General features: G+C 40.4%; 1 protein-coding gene across 2 annotated transcripts in view; it reads right to left on the bottom strand.

Moving 5' to 3' along the window:
- Positions 1-652: 652 nt before the first annotated feature.
- Positions 653-27,442, bottom strand: part of Satb2 (SATB homeobox 2) — a 164,582-nt gene continuing 137,792 nt past the window's right edge. For both annotated transcript variants that reach the window (XM_051190227.1, XM_051190228.1), the window contains exon 11: positions 653-1,186. In XM_051190227.1, coding sequence (XP_051046184.1) covers positions 722-1,186 — 465 coding nt within the window. In that variant the 3' untranslated portion in view covers positions 653-721. The remainder of the gene's footprint in view (positions 1,187-27,442) is intronic.

The following is a 27,442-nucleotide window of genomic DNA, read 5'->3' on the forward strand; positions in this document are numbered from 1 at the left end:
TATTTTGTTAAATACATACCTCAAAAATTACCCATTAAGCTGCCAGATAGGAAGCCATAGAATTAAAAAAAAAAATCAGGGACAAACACACAAAATAAATAGGAATTCAAAAATAGTCACCCCACCCTGAGAGCAGGCCGCAGTTTCTCAAAAAGCCAAAGCAACTCACTGTGAAGTGGTGTTTTTCATACATAAACAAGCCTTTTCTTTAAGAACTCATTTCACAGTCTAGTCTTTCAGATTGTAAAGTTCTCTGTCCCATGCAATTTTAATATATATATGTAAATATAGAGATATATACATATACATATACACACACTCGTAGCTTCCTTCATTTACTTCGTGGGTCTTTCCATCCTGGAACGTGCCTGGTGTCTCTTCCGTAAATACAAGGAGAATGAAGGCAGAGTCTCCTGTGACTAGCGTTACTATGGTCCAGTCAATTGTAAAAGTTTGACACTCAGTGTCTCTGCCAAGGTGACACCTGACTCAGAAATACTGAGCTTACTCAGTCTTTAGGCTATCCTGTGCAACAGAGGAATGCCATTAAGGGTAAGAAAAATAAAACACACATTAAGAACAAAACAAAATCAAACAAAGCCAAGAGGAACTCTTTTTTTTTTTTCTTTCTTTTTTTTCTTTTTTCTTTTTTTTTTTTTTTTAAGAAATGAAAACAGAAAGTCCTTGGACCCATATATTGCTTTGCCTGGTGGAGTTCACATTATCTCTGGTCGGCTTCAGCAGGCGCTGCCTTGCTCTTCTCGGCGGCGTTCTCCTCCTCCGCCTCCACCTTGTACATCTCCTCAGAGCCTTCTTCGCTGTCATTCTCCTCGGACTCGGTCAGCAGCTCCTCGTCCTTATACTCTGCCACGTCCACCGCGGAGCCCAGGTGCTCCTTCAGCTTCCCATGATGCTTCACGTGGTACCTCTGATTCTGGAAAAACTTGATGATGGTGTGTTTGGGGAGATCCAGCTGGGCTGAGAGTGTGTGGATGGCTTCCTGGTCAGGATAGAGGCCTACGTCATGGATGAAGCTCTGAAGGATGCCCAGGGCTTCTAAGGAGATCTTTGTGCGAGACCGAGGTTTTTTGGCACAGCTGTCTTCAGCTGGAGGAGGTGGTGGGGGCGCTTCTTCTCTGGGAGGAGAGCTCTCCTTGGTTGGCTGGGACTGCTGTCGATGAAGGACCTGATAATCAGAAGGGGGAGATTAGTGTGACTGGTATCTTACGTTTGCAAAGCCACTGGACCTTTATAATATGTACCACATCCTACACACTGCATTTAAACCAGAGCCACTTATAAAGTAGAAATCATTTCTGAAGACTTAGATTCTCATCTATAAACTGTGGGGTCCATGATAGTCATCTGAGCTGGGTAAGGTGGTGCAATGCTTACATTCCAAGCATGTGGGAGGCCTAGGCAGGGCAAGTTCCATGAATTTAAGTTCAGTTTGAGCTACCATGCAAGTCTGATGTCAGCAAAGACTGGCAAGACCTTGTTTCAAAAACAACAAAAAAGAAAGAAAAAACTCAAAGGAATTGCATTAAAGGGGCATTTCCCTTGTGAGGTAGTTGAGCCACTTGGCTGAGGACATCTGGAGCACAGCTTCATCGAGGGGCTTGGCTTTGGATCATCTATACCTTTAGACCCCCTGAATAATACACTAATGACAAAGAGCACAGATCACCTTTAGACTCCTCTGCTTAGCCGGGAACATCTTTTAGCCCACATCTCATCATGTGTCAGAGAAGGATTAAGCAAGTGGCCACTTCAGAAGTTAAATGTGTCTACAGTATAGTGCAGTATAATACAGTACAGGAGGGATGGACCCTTCAGTACCAGGGGACAGGCATTGCTCGGAGCTATTCGGAGTAAGCGAATGAGCTCAGCAGAATCGGCTAAGACTGGGTTTGACCCAAGAGATCGTGGTCAGCCCATCTCTGGTTTGGTGCAAACTTTCAGTCTGTGGTAATCACTTCTACTCTCACCCTCATCGTCCTTGGGTTATAGAGAAATTAATGATACCCTGACCCAGAAAACGCATCCTTTGCAGGATTAGGAAGAGCTTTCTCCTCTCTCAGTTTTTGATGTTCTTTATATATAATTATTTAAAATAATATTATGTAAATTTTCAAAGTAATTTAAAGATATAACTTCTGTATGCTTTAAATTTTAATTGACTGTTTAAACACACTTAGATGGGCATTTTAGTATCAGGATAAGCTAATTAACCCTCTGTTTTGAGCATACTTCCAAATTTCTATTTTTTAATTTTTAATTACAAGGTTTACTAGCTAGCTGTTAAGTTTTAAATAATTTTATTTTTTTCATAAATAGCCCTCTTTTTTATCTCTACCTACACCATACACTTATTTAAAATGGTAACTCTAGTCTGAGCCCTACCTTCAGTATCATCAGTGTATTAAATAACTTCCCATTCAAAACCAAACTTAGTAGCACGTCAGTGTGTCTACAGAAAGAAAGTAATGCAAGGAGACTATCCTCCTCGGCACTCATCACAGGCATGGGACCGGAATTTACGAAGACCGGAAGAGAGGGTGTCACCGTGAGGAGCCTCGGCCATCACTCAGAGCTGACCTGCCACTGCAGCCATCCCTGCTGAGTCATGTGAGGTCCTGTACAGAGCTGAGGGCCACACTTCCTGTGCTCAGACAGTGCCCAATTCCTGCACCCTCTCAAGATGTTCTACCATAACAAGTTCACTAAAACAGCAGCTCACATTTCTTCTTTATAATTTCTATTGTTTTATAAATTTTCCAAAATTACACATTTTCCAGCAGAGTTCAGGGAGAACCAGGAAAAAAAATGTACATAGTTTCATTTAAAATAATCATCCCAGTGTCATCCCCATCACCACTCCTCCCGTGATAGGGACTAGCCAGGTGGCCCACTGTTTAGCTAAGAACCAACATCAGCCTCAATATGAGAGGTTAAATGGGCGGGGTGGAGGGGGGGGGAGAATCTGTGCTATTTGCTCCAGTCCCAGAGGCTTATGATGAAAAGCATATTTCTCACCAATATGAAAATGTCAGCTTTTTATAGTTTAAATGAACAGTAGAGGAGATAAAATATGGCAACAACAGAAAAAGTTTTAAGTCTTTTCCATTAACCACCATCAACTGGTAAAAGACAGTGAGAGCTTTGCATGGTGGCCCACAGCTGTATAAGCTCTTGGGAGGCCTTGAGAGTAAAGAATCGCAAACAGAAGGCCAGCCTGGGCTACATAATAAGACTATACTGTAATAAGCTGGGGGCAGAAAGAAATCGAAAACAAAGGACTATAAAACAGTGGACTAGCATCCAAATAGTGTGGACCAATTACAGGCAATGTTCCTAGCAATTTCTTCACCACTTTCAACTAAGAACAAGCTCATGTGGTCTGCTGTGGTAAAGCTGGCATCAGCAAAAAAAAAAAAAAAAAAAAAAAAAAAAAAAAGTGAGAGTTCTGTTCCTCCAATATCCTAATTATCCCCGCCAGGGAAAGCGAGGCTGCATTATGGGCTCTCACAGCTCACAGTGGTGGCTTTGATGGCAGAGAGATATGTGCTCAGGGCCCATGATGTGGGCAGTTTGAGCTTGGCAATGAATGAGCCTCTGCGGCAACAGGTGAGGGTCTCAGCTTTTGGTGAGAAAGAGGCCTGGAATTAGGGACAAAGCACATTCTAGCAGGGCATGTGCTCAAGCACGAGTGGTCCCTATTAGAGCAACTGTGTTAATTGGAAAACAAAAGAGAATTAAAATGCTCCATTTTCTAAATTATACTTGCCTTCTGTAGTAAAAGTCAGCAGAACGGTTCCATTTAATTGAATAATTAGATTGGTTCTTAAGGGGCTTTCCATTGTGCATTGAGTAGATTTAAAGAGATTTTCCAAAACTATACTTTGAAGTTACTATAATCTTTCTGCATGATAGCATTTGTTCTCCTTAGGCCCTACCAGTTGGACTACTCCACTCCCCCTCATTTCTTAGAACACAGCACGGTAACACAAATGTACAAAGAAGACAAATATGAAAAACTCAGTAACAATAATAACAACAATAATAACTCAAGGCTTATTTGGTTCCAGGTGGTTCTAAAATTATTTAGAATGTAATCCCACAGTTGCTCATAAAGGTGTAATCTGGAGCAATAACCAACAGGAAACATGCTGCACCATAGGATACGCCTCTAAAGTGGAAGGCAGAAATACAGGGAGATGCCAGGCTGAAAAAAAAAGGGGGGGGGGCTCCCAAAGGACACTGTCCATCATAGACCAGAAAGGTATTTCTACAAAGAAATACCAGCAACAAGAATTCCCCCTGAAGTGAAATGCAGTTTCCGACCAAGTAACACAGAAGAGTGGGTTGATGGGCATGGTAATACAGGCATGAAGGAAATTAAGTACCAATTCCAGCATCTAACAGACACTATAAGAACGGTCAAAATACAGAAGACAAATGAACATCTCTAAAGTTGCCAAACAAGCTGAGCCCTTTGCTTTTCCACTGCTACTTGCCATTGGCTATCTGCGACCACAACATGGGTCTAGTCAGCCCAACTCTTTACTTTTCCAAAATGTTTTGCCTCTTCTCAACAAAGAACTCTCATCTCTAGATAGTTTCTAGCAAAAGACACGAATAATGTCCCATCTATCCAAAGTCTATGAAAACTTACTGGATAGTGCTTTCCTTGATGAAGATAGTATGTGGAGAAAACAGAAAGTGGAGCTCCACATCTCCAAGTCTCACAAGATGCTGGCCAAGAGGAAACTCAATTCCTGTCAAATACAGGTCTAGGAGTTAGCAGCAACTCTACCCCCACCCCGCCCCCACTAACAATTTCAGCATCTTTCTTTCTCACACTACAGGTTTATAAACTAGCTTCAGTGAGTTTAAATTTTCCTGCCTGAGTTTCTCACAGTATGCTCCCTGTTCCCTTTCAGTAAGTAGAATGAGTCAAGCTTAGTCTGTGTCTCCATCAAGTGCCACGAGAGTCACTTCACTGATTGGTGGGGACAGACACCCTTGCAAGCAATCCCATTCCTGAGTTTACTGGGCAGTTCTTGCGTTTATTTATGGATGGCTAGGTTTGTTTTTTAATTTTTTGAGATTATAATTCTATCATTTTCCTATTCCACTTCCTCTCTACAAAGCCTCTTATGTACTCTCCTCTCTTGTCGCTGACTTGTTCATTAAATTTATGGCTTCTTGTTCGTGTGTGTGTGTGTGTGTGTGTGTGTGTGTGTGTGTGTGTGTGTGTGTAAGAGGGGGTGGTGATCATATTCCCAAATACACATACAATCTGCTCATACTATATACTATTACTTGTGTGCATGTTTTGGGGCTGGCCATTTAGTATTGGTGAGCACTTCCCTGGGGAAAACTAGTTCTCCCCCATCTCATTTCTGAGTTGCCTGTAGTTCTCTGTGGAGGAGTGAGGTCCTGGGAGCTTTCCCCCTTTCAAGCTGGCATGAAAATGGGCTCTGTCCTTGTTCTGGCTGGTTTTTAAAATCTAAGTCACATAACACCTATAGTAACACACACACACACACACACACACACACAGAGAGAGAGAGAGACACAGAGAGAGAGAGAGAGAGAGAGAGAGAGAGAGACCAAGAGACAGAGACATAGATTTACTATCTAAAGTCAGAAAGAACACCGTGCCCTCCAGAAGATATGTCATAGGCATTTTCAGTCATACAACCCCCAAACTAGAAAGAATGAATGAACCAGGTGTACTCACATAACAGTGAAGCTGGGCTGACTAGCCCATTGTTGGGAACTACCATAGACTAAATGTTAGTGAAAGGAGGCAGACATGAAAGACTAAATGTTTCATAATTCTACTTATGAAAGAGTCAAGAGAAAAAAGCAAAGGATACACAAAAATAAAAAAGCCTGCAGCAGCTGGGCATGGTGGCACACACATTTAATTCTAGCACTCAGGAGGCAGAGGCAGGTGGGTCTCTATGGTCCAGGACAGCCTGGTCTACAGAGCGAGTTCCCAGACAACCAGCAATAACACCAGCATATTGTCTTTGAGAATCACTGAATGAAAGGTTGGCAGCCTGCCCTCTGGGGATGCTAAAAATATTCTCTGCATCAATGTGGGCATTGATTAAAGGGACAAAAGCATTTCTTAAAGACCACTTATTGGGCTGTATGTTTAAGAATTGAGCTTTTATTATAGGATGCAAACTACACCACATCTTAATTTAAAACAGTATTAATGGGTCCAGAACTAGTGTGGTGATGTGTAGTTGTGAAATACACCAAGCAAGAAGTCTGTAAGTTCAAGGCTAGCTTTAGCTACATGTTGAGACTTGTTCTTACAACTAAGTAAAACATTTCAGGCCTAGTAGTTGGCCTTTATCTTTAAGGTGCAGAATGGTCTTCCTGTGATTTGTTTTCCAACATAACAAAATGTATCACCTTGTAAAGACAGCCTTCTCCCCCCCCCCCCCCCCCCGGGCAGGCTCACATTACTCTTATTGTTTTGTTTCCCATTTCTTAAAGACAGCCTTTTTATTGTCAACCTTTGTACATCTACCGATTCTTGTTTTGGGGGGTTGGCATTTTTCTATGTCACAAAGGTGTGTTTGTTTCTGTAATACGTTTCCTGAAATACAAACATTAAAAAACTCTTTCATAGCATCCGTTGTTGATTTTCAACATGACTATGATGGGGGAATCATAGTAATGAGACATACAAATCCCAGTGGTAGAATGTAGTAGTGGGAATGGATATTAGCATCCATGAAACTTTCTAAGCCAAATGCTGACCTAAACGCTCCAAGTATATATGTTTTTACCCTACTTCATGGTAATTCCATGTTTTGCCCCATTGTATAAGAAAACTGTTCCAAATATGTTCAAGGGCCATGATATGTAAGTAACAGAATTTAATCCTGCGTCTGTTTGAATGTGAAACCCATGAGCAGAGCACACAGAGGGAAGCTAGATCCTAAGTAAAACATTGCAGAGGAAGACTACAAGTGATCCAGATGCAGAACGGGCAGAAAAGGTGTTTACGTATGTGACTGGAGAAAGACTCACTGAGGAAACACTGTAAACAAGGTCTGAAAGGAATTAAGGGCCATGTATGACAGATGCTCCAGACAGAGGAAGCAAGCAAAATGGTTCCAAGGACAAGCATGCAGCAACTGAAAAACAAGGCCAGCCCACTGGAGCTGTGCTCTTCAAGGCAGTAGCCAAGACTGTATGCAGCTTCTGATATTTATTCCACGGATGTGCAAATGTGTGAGCGTGTGCGTGTGCATGCGTGTGTGTGTGTGTGGCAGTCTCTCGGTCTTGAGTGTTTATTCCCAGGTACCATTTACTCCCCACTTCCCTTTTGGACACAAGATCTCTTGTAGTTCTAGAATTTACCAAGGAGAATTAACTGACTGGCCAGAAAGCACCAGGGGTCCACCTGTCTCAACCCCTCCAGTGCTGGGATTACAAGCACACCACCATGGCTTCTGGATATGAACTCATGTCCTAGTACACGTGTGACAAACACTATCAAACGAGCTGTCTCTCCAGGCCTCCTCTTACATTTAAAAAGGAAACTTCAGTTCTTCAGTCACATTAGCCGCTTCTCAAGCACCTGGATCCATCCTGAGTACAATACCAAGATGGACAGCATGGGCACAAGGCACTTTCACACTCACAGGAAATATTGGTGGACAGCCCTGTGCCAACAAACAGTGGCAATAAAGGAGGATGGAGCCAGGATTGGAGCATGGAAGGCTTGGCATCCTATCATCAGGGTGAGGCACTACCCTTAAGAGATCTGTAATCATATAATCTGTTCTAAAAACTGGAGTTCCAGCTGTAAAGTGCTACTGTTGTAAGACAGTGGACAAATATCTGTACGCCCATATACTAAATTCAAAATATCTAGCTTATAATGTGTTCCTGGAGCCTCATCAAAGTATCCCAAACAGAAACATTAGCATAAAATAGCCAGAAATGTCCTCAAAGGATTATTAGTATTTACATTTAATGGATGGCTGTCTTCTTCAGCTCGGACACTTACCACACCTAAAAGAAACTGTGTTTAAAACAATTAGCCTTGAATTGACAGGGAAAAATGTACATCCCTTCATCAAATATTTATAGCATATCTACAACAATGGGCCATATTAATTCAGATGGCTTTAAAATAAGTTCTAGATCAAACTATGAAGAGTTGGTGAATAAGGAAGCTATGGGTGGGGCATAAATGAATTGGAAGTTCAAAGCCCGGTAAGTTCCTTTTTATTTTCTGAAGTCTCTCTGGGCTGAAACATGACACATACATACTTACATGAACAGACATGAAAATAACAACACAGGAAGAAGCACTGTAAATATATTTGAAATGGATGCCAACTCCCCAATAAAACCGTAAAGCCCCTTGACCAGTTACAAAGCACAGTTACAATATAGACACATGTTGCCTCTGCCTTAAAGCTAAAAACTTGGAAAACAGAAGGACCTCACGGTACCATGACAAAAGCCGACCAAGAGAGATAAAGCGCTCCTCTTAAAGCTCTCCATGTTCAAATAGATTTTGAAGGCCTCAATGAAAACCAGCTGGGAGCCATGTGTAAAATATAATGGTTTTTGCCTGCAGGGAAGGAAGTAAGATCTTGAATGATTAAGTTTAGGAAAGTATATAATTCACTGTATCATTATGGGGTGAACTGGATTACTTATAATAAGCCAAGACTTTGTGGTCATTTTTATATAGAGAAAATGAGAAATTATTAAGGAGGTGATGGTAGAGGACGATGGAAGCATGGTAACAGGTTAAAAGCTTCCCAGGTGGCCGCTAGTGGCTCTCCAGGACAAGATTCACCCACAGCAGTGAGCCTTGCTCAGAGCATAAGGCAAGGCAGCAAAAGACAACAACATGGACAAGATGCCTTTTGTCTACATCTATTTGGTATTAAAGTCAAAATATCTTTAACTGGCTTTGCCTCATCTATGCCAATGAAACATAAAATACCCAATCGAAAAAGGAAAGCATTCTTGCATCAAAAATTCCAAGAGAAGTACTTTTACCAACAAGAACAATTGGTTGCAAGTCCTCCGGCACAAATCCACTGAAGCATACCCAATAGAAGAATGATTGCATGCTATTATTTTTAACTGTTACTATATATAAAATGTCATGTAATTGAGGTTTCAGCAAACTTGGTGGAGAGTTTCCCTCCACCCCATCAAAACCAGTAGTAGAGACTGTTCATTTTACTTCAAAAATTCAACAGGGGAGACACCTAACATTGATGATTATAAAAAGCAAGAATTAACTATTACATTCATAGCTCACCCATTGGGCCATGAAGATCGAATACCTCATGCCTAGATCTCAGTGAGTACTCAGGAGCTCTTGGCTATATTTCTCTGAGCCAATCACTCATCCTCTAGACTTTACATCTAGCTTTACTGTTATCCCTGTTGTGTGCCAGCTAATTTTCTTCTTGCTATTAATGCTTTTCAGTAAAACTACATGTTATAAGTTAGGCTCTGTTACAATGTGTGGGGATCTGCTTCTAGTACCTATCTGAGGACAGAAATATATATTGTTGCTATTTCTCTTTTCTCAAAAAGTTCTAGGGCACTAGGTAACTCATAAAATACAACTGTGTATGTAGAAGTTTGTTACGAGTATGTTTTCCCACCTGCCTGTTCCCAGAGACACACCAGCCACAAATAACACACAGAGATGTTGTATTAGATATAATACTTTTGGCCAGTTACTAGTTTCTAATCAGCTAGTTCTGTCTTAAATATTAACCCATTTCTATTAATCTAAGTTTTTCCACATGGTCTTATCTTACCGGAGAGAGGGCCCGGCATTCTACTCTCTCATTCCTACGTTTTGAATCTCCTCCTACCTCTCCCCAAATCCTCCTTGTCTCCTAGTCCTGCCTATCTTGCTTTCCTATTGGCCAATAGGGTTTTATTCATTGACCAATAAGAGAAACATATTCACAGAATGGCATTTCCCATCAGAAGTTTCCAATGGAAGTTTGGGGATTATAAAGTTCTGTTTCAAGTCAGTTTTTACTCCAACATGTACTACTGTTTAATAATCTTAAAACTCTTGGGCACACTATTATCTGAGTCTTAATATTTGACATCCTCAAAGATCTTTTTTTGCAGTATTAAGAACAGCAATCAAGTAAGATCATACATATGAAGTACTGGGCAGAGGTCTGACCATAAACATTGTTTATAATGAGCAGTTTGCATTTTAAAGAATTTATTGTTATTAATTATGTACCTAGCACATGGAAGTTGCCTCTGGAGCATTTGTCACATAGAACTGAACCTTGGAATCCCCTCTGAAAAGGTATCTTCTCCACATAAATAGTATCTTCCACATAAACATGTCATGTGGGCTTAGCAGGAAGTTATTCCTCATTAATGGTTCTTCAAGCAAGATCTATGGTCCCTTTGAACACCCTGTGCTGTGTTAAGACACCCGTGACATCAAAACTACATCACAGCAGCAAAACTGAGATGTTACTAACTTGTTCATTGCTTTGACTGTGCTACAATTCCATCAGTGTCACAAAAGTAAGATGGAGCAATATGGCCTGTGATAGTCAGGACTGTGGCATCAAACTGAACGACAGCAGTGTGCGTACAGCTCACGTTTGCAAGCTTGTGGTTGCAATGGCACTGCCTTTGTGTGAAAATATTCTTGATTAAGAAATAAAACTTTATGAATTATTAAATCTCAACACTTAAGCACACATATTTCTCTTAAGTGTTCTATGCAATGAAATGAGAAGAGTGCCAGGAAGCTCTTCTGTGACCTAACAAAGTCATGTGCAGTCCTGCAGAAGGCTTTCTGCAGGGGGAATGCTCACTTATAGTTGTTTGCATTGGGACTGAGAAGCTCTCAGCCATGGAATATCATCTTCCTTAAAGGAACAACTAATAGTAAACCCGTGATTATTCAGATAGGTAGACAAGTTCCTTAAAAATTGAAGTTAGTGGGCTAGGGAAATGGCTTCGTGGGTAAACTGCTTCCTGTACACGTTGAGGACTGAGTTCAGATCCCCAGCACCCATGTAAAAACCAGGTGTGGTGGCATCCAGCAGGAGGCCCAGCAGCACCAAGGGGTGGGGGAACCCATCTCAGGAGGTTGTTAACCAGCTCCTCTAGTGGAAACAGCAGCTTCAGTGAGAGACTCTGAGTCAAAAAATGAAAGTGGACCTGGCTTCATGTCTTTAGTCTTTAATCCCGGCACTCAGGAAGCAGAAACAGGCCTGTCTTTATGAGCTCTAGGCTAGCCTGGTCTACAGCGTGAGTTCCAAATAGCCAGGCCTCCTATGTGGAGAGACTATCTTGGGATCAGGGAGCATCCAACATTAACTAGCCTCTCCCTGTGCATACACACACAGGTATATGTACTGCAAATATGGGTGCACACATACATAAACAGAGAATGAAGCTAAATCTGTGACTTTTCATAAATATCTGATAGTATTTCCTTCAGATGGCAAGACTGACCTTTTAGGTAAAAATTAGAATTGGGGAAAGCATAACTACTACAACAAGCTTATCAACATCCCAATGCATCAAAAGCTTCCTTCCTAATGATAACTGGTGGTTGTTTAAAAGGTGCCTTTTAAATGGCTCATAAAGAAGCCTGAACATTCATAAGATCTATGTAAATGAACAAAGTAATATGCTCCAAGTAACTAATACACTGCTACAGTTATAAAATGGTAAAAGATCCATTCAAAGTTAAATGGAGACCAATAAATTAAGTAGAAAGAAAAACAAAATATTCACCAATAGGTTGAGTCTATTCCATTTTGTAAATAACCTTCAAAATACCATCACTTTAAAAGTCTTGTGAAGGTATCAAAGAAGAATTATACAATTATCTGGAATGCTTGTTGAAAATATCTCATGCTATTCTAATTACATGTCTTTCTGAAGTATGATTTTCTTTATCAGATTTCAACCACATATTACATTAATTGCAGAAGCAGTTATGAGAATCTAATTGCCTGGCATTAAAGTAGATATTAAAATATCTTCCAATGTATATAAAAGATGAGTATATTAGGTTTTAGCAATATGTTTTCATAAAACATATCTTTTACATATTTACAAATATATCACATAATTATTTAAAACTTAGCAAACTCTTAATTTTTAAAAGTTAATCATTAATAGGGTAATGCTGATGTACATGACATTACTGGGGTTATCGATTACAAAAGAAGGTGGGTCCCAGGACCAAAAAGTTTGAAAACTTCCATACTATTTGAATCATACTTGAAACACAGCCCTGCCCCTCCTTAATGACCACCAAGCTCTTTACTAGAAAATTCAAACTAGATTCTACAGGTAGGTGAAAGCATCCTTGCTTGAATCAAATCATCTAAGGCCCTGGAGCAGGGACATAGGGAAATTACACACACATCATGATTTGCCTCTTGACTTTATCACTCAGAGACATTTTCACAGGCAAAACATATTCTTAGACACAACTCAGTACTATTTTTAACTTCAAATGATGTTTCTTGAGTTGGCTCTTACAGCTGTAATTTCACATCCTAACATTATAAGGCTTCTTTAAAACTATGGTTTAGTTCTGTTGCTTTTGGGGGGGATTATACAGTATCCTAAGGTCAAAACTCAGGAAATATGTTATTAAAAAAAAGAGTATCCATGAAGTGATGACAAATTGCAGACTACAGGTGGTAGATTACATTTTGACTCCAGGCAGGTTTAATATAAGTTGGTTTTCTTTTTACAATTGCTCTTAGCACATATAGCTATAGGAAGGGGATTTAAAAAAGAAAAAAAGAAAAAAAAAGAGTAAAGCTCAATAAAAGAAGAACATGTCAAAAGAAATCAATATGAACAAGCAAAATGCTAGGAAGTCTAACATGGAAATCCATGTTCAATATCCTCAAGCTTTAGTCAGAGTTTCCTGTAATATTGTAACCCACACTATGGGAAGGCTGTGTATGGTTTTAATGCAGCTTAATAATTGTTTCTCAAAATAAACACTTTGGTCAAAGATAAAAGCATAACAACACTGTGACACAATAATCTGTTAAAATAAACTTGGGTGTTGGAGGAAACATGGATCTTAAAACAGCCTTTGGCTTATATCATTTCCTCTTCAGTAATAAATTGAGAACAACTATACCAACAACTTGGTATAGTTTGGGGGTAAATCAAATATGTTGTAGTTATTACTAATGATTTTAGGAATGGCCAGAATCTGTGACTATCCAAGAGGCAGGCCAGTGACTACTTCCTTCATATAAACATATGAGCTGATATGGTAAAAATAGCAAGTTTCAGATGAATAATCATATCCCAGTTAAATGGCCAGCAAGGTTGAGATTAGGTCACGCCTTCCTCTAGGATACTCCATATTGCATAAAACAGTGGGTACTTTTGTTGTTGTTTTCTGGCTCTTTCTTGACTTCGGAAACTCCATTTTACAAACAGCTTTTGATTCCACTTTGAGAGAAAGAGGTGACTGAAGCTTCCTTAAGTTGTATTCATTTTGTAAATGCAAATAGGTCTATAGATATATTTATTGTGTGCCATGTCCTATGGAATAAGAGTTAAAATGAGTAATTACAATTGGAATAATAATTTTAAAAAGGACCTTCATTCGCCCCAGCAAGGATATTAAACAGGATTATATGAAAAATTGCTATTGTTGAAATAGACAAACCTGAGGATTTATTGTTATTATATAAATTCAGGCATTGTGGAAAGACAGAAATGTATTTGTTTATGTTTCTGGAATTGTGTGGTCATGATACCAAGAAAATCACAACCAAAACCAAATAGGCAGAGGGATCTAGAGAGATACTCAGTCAAGATCACTTGTTGCTTTTCTAATAGGATGGTTCAGTTCCTAGCACCAACATGAATGGTCACAACCATCTGTACCCAGTTCCAGGGGATCTGATGCCTTTTTTATGACCTCTGTAGGCACCAGGCATGCATATGGTATATATATATATATACCATATGCATCCTTACACATTAAATAGAATTAAAAATCTAAAGACTAGTAACAGACAGAGCAGAGATGATCTCTTCCCTAGTTAGATATTAAGAAAAGTAAAGCGTTGGTCACATGTTCTATGCAATGGAAGCTCTTTTCTCCCTTATCAGCATCATCTGAGAATCAGGTTTGTTGATCACTTAGGGATAATAAAACTAAAAATCCTTCCATAAACATGACAGACAGAATCTGACAAAGATTAAGCAGAATGAGACTCTGGGATATTCCAGGCCATAACTGTGTATCCTTACACCTAAGAGGAAGCCAGCCCACTTAGCAGTGGCCCATGTCTACCAAGTACTCTTTCATTTTTCTCCCTTTTCCCACACACCTCCGTCACCTTTATTGTGTCTTCTTAGAGGACAAAACTTCACAGAAAAAAAAGCCTATACTTTTTTTTTTTTTTTGAAGACCAGGCACAAGGCATAGGCAATGTTAATGCACTAAAGACCTCAGATTTATGCTAAAATAGTAAAGCATAACATGGAAGTGATGGAGAGTGAACATGACTATTAAGTCAACACATCTTGCTTCACTGGGGTAACTGGGAAAGGGTTCTTGTCCCAGCCCACAGGAAAGATGTTCTTGAGTTAAAGATAACCAGAGTCACTGACTACAGGGGGGGAAAGGTTAGGATGACTTGAGTAACAGGAATTCAAACAGTATTCAAAGAAATAGCCTGAAAATTCATGATGGCTCCTGGATGGCCAAAGGCCAAAAGAGAAGGCTGTGCTAAGTTTCCAAGTTAAAAGGATGACCAGAATTCTGGAGCAGTTAATCTAGTTGGCTAAATAATTTTCAAGAGAAGTAAAAATGTGACTGAAATCAAAACAACCTCATCGATGCCTGCAATACATGAACTCTGAAATTGGGTTTTATTAAATAACAGAATAGGGGTGGCACTTGCCAATGTCAGTTACACTGTTAAGGCACAGGATGTGAATTATTTGAGAAAAATTCTGAATTATTTGAGGCGGGGGAAAGGGGCAAAGGCAAGTTGTGTCTGAGGCCTGTGCAGGACCTGGAATGGGTCAAAATTTTTGTATAATTTTTACAGTTGGGACACTCTGAAGGCAGAACAATCTGACAGTTATGGTTACTGAAAATATTAGATGTTCACCGATAATATATGACTTCAGCATATTTCTGCTTTCTGGATATAACCACTTAATAACAGGACTAGGGAAAACTGCACTGTGTGAATCAAACACATAAAAGTTCAACCATGCCTTTTATAGAAAGCAAATCGCAGACAGCACACTATAATCTGCAACTCTGGTGAAAGACAAAATCTCTAGCATTACCACACCACTGAGATATTACAGCTTATTAGACTCTGAAGACCAGCCTGGGTAAACAAAGTCAAATGTTCTAAACAGGGCTGTTCCTCAGACCAAGAAGCAGAGCTCCCTGAACCAAGATTCCTAGTGGCTTAGTGCTTATAGGGTATCAAATGACCACTCCTCAAACACAGGTTGACTTGGCAGAGTTCATTTAATTCTATCAGTGCAGGTCTCCTTGCTATTTTCTTTCAAGAGAAGAACACAGGAAGGTTAAATGGTGGGAGGTGAAGCCTTCCCAAAGGTTCTCATTCCTGGAGTATCCTTTTTCAATGCTAAACGACTTCACTATGGGGATGCTAGATTTCTAATCCTCAACGTTGATAATCCCACTAACTGAAACAAGGTAAAGGGAGATTCTTGAATCAAAACTTTGTACCAGGATGCCTAGTGAGAGGTGGAGAACTGGAAGGACCAGGCACTCTCATTGACCATGAAAAATAAGACAAGAAAACAAGTCTCCTTCTCCCAGAATGGTGACTGGGAAGAAAACCCTCAGTTTCTAACTCCCAAGGGCAAAGTAACTGGACCAGAGGTTCCTTTTCCCACAAGAAAGATCCTAGTCTTCAAGCTCTAGAGGACTATGATGTTCCCATGAGGTTAGTAACTCAGCATCCTTATCTTCTTAAATTCACACAGCAAGTCCACTTTGTCTACATGCCACATTGCCTTGGCTCTTTGGAGCATATTGGCCTACCCCATGCCGGTCATCCTCATAAGCTGGAACTGTAGAGTGATTATACTTTCAAATGTGAATTTGCTTAAGGGTGGATTTAATTTCATAGCTGAGAACTCAGTACAAAACAAATATACTTACAAATGACATTAGCAGGGAATTAATCATTAACACTCTTGATTGGTGTTCCAAGATCAACCCCCTGTATTGACTGCAGCCAAGATCATGGAGTTCTCACTGACTGCTTTGCTCATCTTAGAGTCAACATCCAGCCCCAGCCATGTGCTGAGGAGGACTCCCTTTTAAACAGATCTTGGAGGAAGGTTCCCCTCTCTATAGATATTCCTATGGATGTCACTTAGATCTTTATAACCTCTTGCCTGAATGACTACCACTTCCTCCTAACAGGCTTCCCTGCCACAGCCTATAGAACATCTTGCCAAAGGCCTTCAGTGGCCTTAAGTCAGGCCAAAGTCTCTCAAGTGTGCCCAAGAAAATTGTCGCCTTATGTAGTTTGTCTTTCTGCCCTATTCTTGCTTCTCCCTGGTCCCTGCCTTGCTGACTATACACCAATCAAAGCCCTGTGGTCTCCTCTTCATTGTCACTCTCCTGGGAAACTCCTGAAAGAGACCCTGGATGGTCCCCTTTTGGGAACCCTCTGGACCCACTCACGAGTCAAGTTTAGGGCCTTGACCCTGTTTTCTGTGGTTTACTCTGTACTTACCTGCTGTGTTACAGTTAGCTATTCTTCACTACCAGTCACTTTACAGGACAAGGCAGTGACTTCAATAAATAGTTGAAACATAAAATGTAGCACAAAATGTCCAGAATACTTCTGTAGCAAAAACTGCCACATTAAATAAACTGAAATTCTTATGAAAATTTAAAAGACAAAATAGCTTTAAGACAAAAAAAATAATAGGAAGGTTATGGCCCTGGTAAAGGAGTTTATGCTTTCTGAAAAGAGCCAAATTAGAATAGTCTGCAGTAACTCGATGCATGCATGCAACACTATATAGCTCCCTATTCCCTCACAACACTAGAGTGGAAGTGGCTGACACTCAGGAGACAAACACTTAGGGTTTTATTGTCCTTGGGCACTAAAACTGACATGCTGGCTCATCTCTCTCTCTCTCTGTCTGTCTCTGTCTCTCCCTCCCTCCCTCCCTCCCTCTCTCTCTCTCTCTCTCTCTCTCTCTCTCTCTCTCTCTCTCTCTCTCCATATTGCACAAATCTTTGTGTTTTCAGCAGTTCCCCCAAAGGCTTGCAGCAGACAGCTTCTATGACCAGGAAAGTTGCTACAGGCAAAGCAGCAAACGGCAAACGAAACTTGGGGAAATCCATATAAGACAAAGAAAGGGAATCTTGAACCCAAAATGAATCTGGGGAAGCCACACATGTGGAAGCCTGTGTCCTGTCCACTTCCTGAGATGCCACTGGCCCCTGACTTAGACATATGAAACTGTCACCTGCTTATAAAATGCTGTGGGAAAACACCTAATGTCTTCTCCAAAACAACTCTATACTGTCAATGTGGTTTTCCTTAGAGTGGAAATGAATGAAGTTCATCTGAATAAAGAATAAAGAGAGAAAGTAAAAAAATCAATTCCAAGTATGTATTTTTGCCCCCATTTCCACTCAGCCTCTCCAGCTTCAATGGCACACATTTCAAAGTGAGCAAATGGTTCAAAAATAAACTCTTTACTGCTTTTTGACTGCTTTGTAGCTTATTTATATTTTATCAAAATCTGGGTTTTTTTTTAAAAAAATATTCAACTAAAACTAAATAAATCATGGAAGTTAAGCATAGAAAGCCTACAAACCAAGCATGAACCATCTCACATATATTTTGAGATCAAAAGGCATTGGGGTGGCATCAAAGAACAGCTTTGTTTCAAGGTGCTATGATCATAAGGTATTGTGTAATTCCCCTTGCTAAGAATACAATTTTTAGCTTTATTGGGGTCTCTGTCGGAATTATAATTCCAAACTGATGTGGAAAACATGTCATTCAAATGTTATCATATTAAGACACTTGTGTGACTTCAAGAACCCCAATTTTCAATTTCTGAGAAGAGGACGAATTTAAGGAAATATTTTTAAAGTGGAGCTGGCATAGAGAATATCAGTACAGAGAGCATGACCAAGACACAATTGAGATGGCAGACGCAGAGAAAGCACAATTTACCATGTATACTGCAGCAATGGGCATTAAATAATCATCTTTGAATAAACTGCACAAATCAATACGGCCCTGTCGCTCTAAACTAAGAATGGTATTGCCTAAAGGAAATCTCTAAGGTCAACCAGCAATTAACTGAAAGGTTTTGATTGAAAATGCTATTGACTGCTTTCATATCACACAGCTTCCTGGTCATTATACTTCATGGGCTAAGTAGGTGCCAAGACATTAAACTGTCAATAATCTATTAATACTGAACAGCTACGCTCACTCTCCCTGAATCTGCAGGCAAATCTATGCAAGCCAAATACCTTGCTTAGAACCAATGCAAATTCCTCAACCCTGACATGGAAATTGTATCTTCATTATCCCATTTTAAATGCCTGGAGGTGTCACTCAGTGTAGGAGAAATATGTGAGTAGAGATGCTTATTCGCATGCATTAAACTAACATTTGTTTTCCAAGAGATTGCTGAAGGGATGGAGAACGTGTCCTGGACCCCGCCTTCCTTTCTAAGTCATATTTAACAGTTCCCAAATAGAGCATAATAAACACTTTACAAAGAGAAATGAGAAGTTCTTCAAAAGGAGCTTGACAGCCCTTGTGCCTTCGGCATCTGGAAAGCAGTTAGATATTGGTGGTGGGTGGGTGGGGGGGTAGTGGGGGGTGGGGGAAGCGCAGCTTTTAATGAACTTAATAGAGAAAAGCACTTTAATTAAATGCTGTCACAGTGGACTGTATTAATGACGGTACACAGAGGAATTTAAAGCCAGCCAAGTTTATTTAGCAAATAGAAACTGGGCTTTAGAAGCCTGCAAGTATTTATGTTTCTGCATTTGGAGTACATCTAGAGGATGATGGTGTCAAATGAAAGCATTGAGTTATTAGATATGATTTTATTTATTGTGTATTATTAAAGTTTCAAAGGCCTCAGGGGAGCCAGTTTCATTTGCGAGATGAAGCACTGTACCTGGTCAGAAGGGGTTAAGGAAAGGGGACTGTCGCCCCAACTTTTTCTGCTGGCCAGTATTTCACTTCAGGGAAGGGGTTAAGAGAGCCGGTAGGAAGGAGGTTTGCCTTTTAGGGGGTCTGGCTGGTCAAAATTCTCTTCACTGGATAGCATGGCAAAGGAACCAGCAGCAGTATTTCTCCTCTGGCTCTTTCCCCAAGTTTTTCTATTATTATTATTTTTCAGAACACAACTTATTCTATTACCCACAGCAATAAGCTGAAAAGTGACCAAAGCTTTTAGAAATCTGCATAAAAATTCAGTTGCCATAACTCATTTAATAAAAATCATGAGAAGTACCACGTTCTACAAAGGTATCAGATGTTTGACTTGGGGCGATAGGAAAGGGGATCTTTGGTGTCTTCTATTTGGAGACTGATCATAGAACAAACCTATTGTTAATGATGGTATTTTTCTTAAAACAAAACAAAACAAAACAAAAAAAAAAAAAAAAAAAAAAAACAAGCCTTAATGCATGAAAGCTGTCAAAGATTGAGAAGCTGGTCTGGCTAGAAAATACTATGTGTATGTCAAAATGATTTTCTCAGCCGTTTGTAAAAATGTTATTATCCATGATAAGCTATTACCCATGGTACTACAAGGGCAAGGGATTTCAAGGAAAGCCATTGGAAGCTGAGGATTCGCTTTTGGTCTTCCGTCTCTGACACCACCATGTCTGAGATCACAAACCACTCTGTGATTTACCACATCCTTCTTGCAGTTATATATACAGCCTTGCAGGCTGTCTTTAGATTTTAATTCAAAACATGAGAAAGGGGGATAAGGGGAAAATGTAAGGATGAGAAAGAAAAAAAGCAAATCCCTAAACCCAGCACCTACTTCCTTTTGAGAACAGAATAATAATCACAAATGCAGACTTTCAACTTTTTAAATAAATAATCTGATTTTTAATCCTTTCCCCGCCCAAACTATTTATTAATATCAGATGTCTGGTCTGTGTCTTTGTAGCTTTGGAACTTAGAAGTGACTGTGCTTTTCCATCTGTGTCAAGATGTTTCAGACTAGGCTTTGAAAGGCTGCAAGCACAGATGAACATGGCATAGAGGAACTGATTACAGACACTTTCTGGATGTGAGGAGTGGCCACACAGAGCACTGAGGACGTTGTATGTTCGTGTGGTGCAATGCAATTCCACTACTCCATGTGGGCAAATCTGCAGAGACAGCTGGGGCTCAGGCCACCACTAGCCCAGTTGTAGTTCTGTTCCAGCAATGCAGAAGGCATTGGCCATCTCCTTGCAAATAAAGTGACAAAAAAAAACTCCTGCCCTGGCTAATCAGTGCATCTAATATGAAGATATATCAAAGAGTTGTCAACTAATGAGACAGGATGGGACATTTGATTCAGATCATGTTTCACAAGCCAGAGAATCAGTGAATCTGCTTCTCTTTTCATTACCAAGGGGACAACTATGTTAGGAGCATTTCCACTGTTCCCTAGTGTAGCCTCTCACTGGAAAGTTTTAATTTTATACCAAGTATTCAAATGTATATTTCTCTCAAACATGTACCTTTAATTTCTACCTACCTAGAAATGCTCAGCATGGACACACCCCAATTCCTCCCACTTTCTGTTGCTATACTTCCTCTAGATTGCTAACAAGAACTGTTCTACCACCTCACCAAACACAAAAACGATGCTCAGGAAAGTGTTACACGAAAGTCATTTGTGGAGCCAGTCATGGTGGTGCACACCTGTAATCCAAAATCCATGGGTGGTAGAGGCAGGAGAATACAAAATACAAGGTCAATCTCAGCTACACAGTGAGTCTGAGGCCAGCCTAAGCTCCATGCAGCTCATCCTAAAACAACGGGGGGGGGGGGGGGAGAGCATCTAATTGGCTTGTAGACACTGTGTGTATACATAGCCCACACTCCCATTCACATTCCATTCATTCAATTCACAACAGAAATAGGACGATCTCTCCATAGCTGCAAGTATTTGTCTTCATGAGTTTACAGCAGTGCTTCCAGCTTCCAGAGTTTGGAGGACTTTAAAATGAACACCCTGCTCCTCATTTTGAGGTACACAGTCTAAGCTCAGCTTGTCTTATTTGAAGCAGTAATTCCACTTGGATAATTTTTTCCCATTTTCTACTTTTCTGAGTGCTGGCAATGGTGGACTATGGACTCCTCTTACAATACGAACACACAATGAACACAAGCTACACAGGTAAGCCTCTTACACTGCATCGGCACAGACACAGACAAATCCTGAAAACAAGGAATAAGTAAAAATCACTGCTATCTACAATGGCACTCTCTGATATCCTGGTTTCTGATGTCACTCAATTTCAGAAACAGTTGATTTTAAAAATACATATACTATGCTGATTGACAAGTTTGATTTATTTTAAAATAAACAAAAAGAGAAAGAAAGAGAAAAAACAAAGATATGAATGGCCAGGAAGTTCTTATTTTAGTCTATTTTAAAGTTGACTGGTGTTTATCTAGTTTTATATTGGTGAGTGTTTAAATATCGGTTCTCTGGAATTAACAATCTCAATTGGCTCCTTGGCAGATTCTCAAAAGAAGGCCACTATGGTAGGTTTTATGTTCTCAGTATACCAGCAAGTCCCCCAAATTCCTGAAAATGTACCAGGTTGGTATAGACTTTACTCCAGGGTACCTTGACTCTACTGTGGAAAGAGGTACTACATCCTCCTTTGACAGGCCACGTGCCTGTCAAACCTTTCCAGAGTCCTTTTTGCTTGTCTTGTCTTACAAGTCACTTTCCCAGCATCAGCATGATTGGCATGAGCTCCACACAATAGACAATTCCACAAAAGACTGCACATCAAAAGGTGGGAGGGGGCTTTATGATTTGCAGTGAGGAAATGGAACTTGTGGCTGTGGGACTGTTAGCCTAGCCAGTTTACCTGATTCCCCCCCTCCCCCTTTTCTAGGGTCAAGCCAAGGATAATAAAATAAATGAATGTCAGAACTTTGGCAGTTCTCCTTTAATTGGAAGTATGCTTTTCTATCATTACAAGAGGAACTTCCAGACTTCCACTTAATAAAAATCAGCAGTAGTGTGCAGCTACGTTAGATCTCCGCACTAAGGGGAACCAGCTGAGAGGCCACTGGAGGTAGGTTTGGCTTTAGTGTGCTGGCTCTCTCCTGCAGTAGTCTCAGTTCTCAGTCACAAGCAAACTGACTGGGCCAGAGTGTACAGTAAGCTGTCATAGTCTGCTACATTCTTGCTAACGTTCTCTCCCAATGTACTTTATTCTCCCTGGAGCATTGGGTTTTTGCTTTATTTTTGTTTTCCTTTCAACACTCATTGAAATCAAATAGATGAAACAACCAAAGAACGAGGGTTTCCAGTATAGATACCCAAAACCACCTAGCTCGCACTATGACAATTTACAGAAATGGTACTGGCCTTCTTTTCTCTTCCTCTGGGCCTAATGCTCACTGATACAGCGGATAATTTTTATCCTAAGACACATAGGTCTCTGAAATCATGTATAAGTGTCCTAAGGTGGCAACAATACTTGGGAAGTCTATAATTTGGATGAGTGAACTCCGAAGGCCCATGTGTTACAGGTTAGGTCCCATGCCAATAGGAGGCAGTAGAACCTGAAGGACAGGGAGCCTCCGGAGGGGTCCTTAGGTCACTAGAGGTGTGTGCTCCTAAGGTGCTTGTGAGAAACCCCATCCTCTCTCTTTTCTGTTTCCTGGCCTGTGAAGTGAGCAATCTCCCCCTACCTCTCTTTGCTCCTGTGTTTTTCCAGACAGACAGCCTAAGTGATGGTCCAATTTCATCTTAGCTAGGAAACTTTAGAACTACGAGACAAAATAACCCTTTTAAACACACTTCTTTCCTCAAGACCAGTTAATATTTTCCCTTAAGTTGATGAAGGCCAGCACAGAGCTGCTTCAGACACTTGTTTAACATTGGGTCAAAGAGATTCAAGCTCAGTCACTGCATGGGTTCACAGGGCCACAGTCTCAAAACCAGCCAAGCCCCTAGTGGTTCTCAAGAAGTTGAAGCATCTTTTAGCTTTTTAAGAGTGGAAGCATGATAAAGGAGGAAGAGCAAGAGAAGATAAAGAGGAAGGGGGAGGAGGAGGAAGCAGCAGCAGCTACAGACCATTTTTTTCTCATTCACAATGCCATTTAATAATTCTTCCCCTCAGCAGGTATTTACTCAGAGCAAGAAGGCTTGCAATGACTTTTTAAAGGTCTTTTAAAATGTAGGAAAGCCAGGAGAAAGAAGACTGATCTCCAACTATCTCAAAACATCTGTATGACACGCAGACCACGGAGCTCAGGTCACAACTGTAGGAAAAGCAGACTACAGAGCTCAGGTCACTCTCAGATCTTACTGTTAGAAAAACACACACTAACACCACCCTCAACTCAATTCTGAACTCTCCTAGAGTAGAAAGTATTTCCTTCATCCTTAAGATTCATAGGGATACTACTCAGGGGACTGGAGAGATGGCTTAGGGGTTAGAACCACTTGTTGCTCTTGCAGAGGACCTGGGTTTGGTTGTCAGCATCTGCACGGTATCTTATAACTGACTACATTCCAGTTCTGTGGGATCAAGAGTCTTCTTCTAATCTCCAATGGCACTAGGCATGCATGTCATGCACAGACACACATGAGGGCAAAACACTCATACACATAAAATAATTTTTGTTTCAGAGAATACTTCTCAGAGTTTATTAGCATTCTCGGGTACCTCCAAGCAAACACCATCTTGTTTAAGCTTCACTGAATCTCAAGATTAGGGTGATCATCACTCTCTGGAAAGGTTTCAGCAGCCATTGTAATGTCAGAATTCACAAGGGTGGCCTTAGACTTCAGACCTGAGTTTCAGGAGATTTTTTTTCTCTTTACCTATGCATTCACTGTGATGAGGTAGGGACATGGCTTCATGTTCTAGTCAGGTAAAGCCCCTTGACAATTTATAGCTCTTTAAAAGCGGGGGCAGGGTGAGCATGATAACCCTTTCATTTGGATGTATTTGGAAATATTTCAATATTTAAATTGACAGACCAGGTTTGTTGGCTCCATTTGGGTTCCCAGGATACATCTTCTATCTTAGAAAGGCAATCAGGCTTGACCTCCCAGCCTATTTCTCTGTCACCCAGTTGCAATTATCTCCAGGACTTGTGACCTTATTTGAGTGATGAGGCCTAAACCAAAATATGTAAAATCATCACTCTGTGCAATCAACAGAGTGGGAACCTTCCATGTGGGAAAGCCCTTCTCTGCAGACTGCCCTGTGTTTCCTCTGTGATGAGGGAGAGCCCTCTCACAGCAGTCTCCGATGAGTGAAAAGCACACTAGTTAAAAATGCAAAGGAGAGCATGTGACACAGGGCTCCCTCCCAATTTGCTTTTCTAGGTAACAATGCAATACAAAGAGGGGCTAGTTCACACCATGAACCTAAGGGCCACAGATTTAGTTAAGGCATGCCCAGTGAGCCAGGAAGTGTGGCTGGTGCCCTGACAACGGATCAGCCCTTCCACAGTGCCACACAATAAGGTTGGAGAAGTCACTCTGGGTGGTAAGAATGAATGTAGCCAGGACATAGACACACATAAAAAAGTGTCTGTGTGGTCAGGGATAAATGAAGGGTGGAGCGGACATACTTATTTATCCATGTGTTTTCCATCAAAACTATTTTTAAAAACACCACTTGATTACTAATCAGCAGATGTGATTTGTTGTGGAGCTATGTAAATCACTTTGGACTCCATAACTGACTCAGAACGTCTGCTTGCTTCACACCTCCACAGCCTGTGTGTGTGTGTGAGAGTGTGTGTGTGTGTGTGTGATAGAGAGAGAGTGTGTGTGTGTGTGTGTGTGTGTGAGAGAGAGAGAGAGAGAGAGAGAGAGAGAGTGAAGGTAATGTCATTCCTGAGAGGCTTAGTATACTTTAGAGTTGTTACTAGATTCATTCTGAAAACAGAAAAAAAAACAAACAAACAAATAAACAAAAACAAAAAAACCAACAAAACTCTGTGGTCCTGTGGTGCCATCACTAGTATGAATTTTAGGTTGGGGTAAAGTGGCATAGAGGAAACTTAAACTCTGATAGAAATGCAGAGAGAAAATCCTTCAAATGTGTGAAATCCTGTCTTAATCACTTTTATATACATGTAGCCTAGAAGACACCTGCTACACTGAAGGAGTTTAGTATTTGTTGAGTGAAGAAATCAAAATGCAAAAAATAGAAACAATTGCTCTTTGGAATTTCTCAATAAACTCCACCAAAGAACAAGCTTATTAGCCAATTTTCATCTTCTTTTCCAAAAGTTACATTTTGGTAGGCATCCCAGGAAGTAGAAAGGAATGCAGCTTCCTTTTCTCAGCTGAAATACTATGAGGGGGGGCTGGAATTAGGACAACGAGCAGTCAGGATCTACAGGCACCTTCATTTCAGGTTGGGTTGCTCATCGCTACTTTTATAGGAAGGAGACAAGGAAAGAAAGCTCAACGATCTTGTCTCTACGGCATGCTTCTCTTTCTCACTGCTGTGTTATTCACATTTGACCAGTTTGTGTCACCTCAAAATTTGTAAGCCACTGCCCTCTATGCTGTCAGGTTGAAAAAGACAAATTTCATGTTACGGAAAAGAAGGAAGGAAGGGCAGAAAGTGAATAAATCTGAACTGACCCTAACAGACACCACAGTAATTCTTAAAAGAAAGGGCAATTAAGCTTTATGCTTTTAAGTACCATTTAGTCTTCTTTTTCAGATGTATTTTATTTTATGTATACAGATATTTTCATGTGCAGCACATGCTCCAATTATTAAAACGATGAGCCCAAGGAGATGTTGAACCCACTCTAAAGAAAACAAATAGCAGATCCAGGGAGAAATTAAGATTAAAGTCTATCAGCATTTATAGCACATTGACTCAACACAAAGAAGTATACAGAAAAACAACAATATAAGAGGAGTAACAGCATGAATACACAGAACTTAGAGGCTCCCAAGATCACTGGTTTCTCAGCACTAATTTGTAGACCTTTATATCTAAAAGCAGGTAATATAAATCTCTCTCAATATGGCTTTTATTAAACTTATTCATCTTACTTGCAAACATCTATCCTGACCAAAAAGTGTTCCAGGGGTCATGCTCTCCTAAATGGGACCCTAATTTTCTGGATAAGGGGTGGCCTATTTACAGGTTACTCATGAGAAGCTCACAGCTCATGCTTTTCTGCTTCACATTGTTCTTATGCTGTTCTGATCCTTTGCCCAAGCAGGCTCTTTCAAATGCATTCTAATAGTGTCTCGAGTCAAGCTTCAGTGGTATTGGTTGGAAACTCATGCAGAAAAGACTTTTCCAGGGGGTCAAAGTGGAAAGTTCACTTTCTCTTTGAGAGTAACATAAAGTAGTGGTGAACAAAATAAGTTGTCTTGAGAGGGATTTGGGGATACATCTCAACAAAGACTGGGGGACAAAAGGCAAGCTTGGGTTCTGAGAAGGAAGAATTAGAATTCAGAGGAGCTATGAATACTACACAGAAGCTACAAAGTGGCGAAGTACAGACCACAGAGAACAAACCAGGTGACAGTCTGGAAAGAAAGCTTTGTTAGAGAAGGAAGCTGGCCTGGGGAGGGGTTGTGTTAGGGATGGGAAGTGAGGTAGATCCATGAACTGCCTTTGTGGCCCCTCCTTCCTCTACACAGGGAACCACGCTGAGAATCCTACACCTTTCATTTTCATGAAGTTCTTCACCTTCTGTTTCTTCTATTTATGTTTCCAAACACACAAGTGCAGATTTATATCACATAGGAGATAAAAGACTTTAATAGAACATTAAATTTAACCAAAGCAAGCAGGCCTCTTTTTTCAAGTGTATACTAAAAACCAAGAATATAGTAAGTATCTAAGCCACTAGGAACTGCTCTGACTCTTCGCTGGAAGAGAACTTGTCAGCATAGTTAGGGCTGTGAATACAGAATGAAAACACCATTTTCCCAGAATCAAAAGAACTGGTCGCAAAAGAATGTCAAATTTCTCTATATTCCTGTGTAACATTTTTAAAAGTGAGACATACTGAAATCCTAACTGGTAACACAGAAATCAAGAATCCTCCTTGTGAGGACTAACTAACTTCTTTGTACCCACCTGCCCCAATGTATTAAACAGGGCAAGAATTCACTGGAGCTCTCCTTTATACCAAGTGAG

Source organism: Phodopus roborovskii, unplaced genomic scaffold, assembly GCF_943737965.1.
Source record: "Phodopus roborovskii unplaced genomic scaffold, PHOROB, whole genome shotgun sequence".
In the NCBI taxonomy this organism is placed as follows: Eukaryota; Metazoa; Chordata; class Mammalia; order Rodentia; family Cricetidae; genus Phodopus; species Phodopus roborovskii.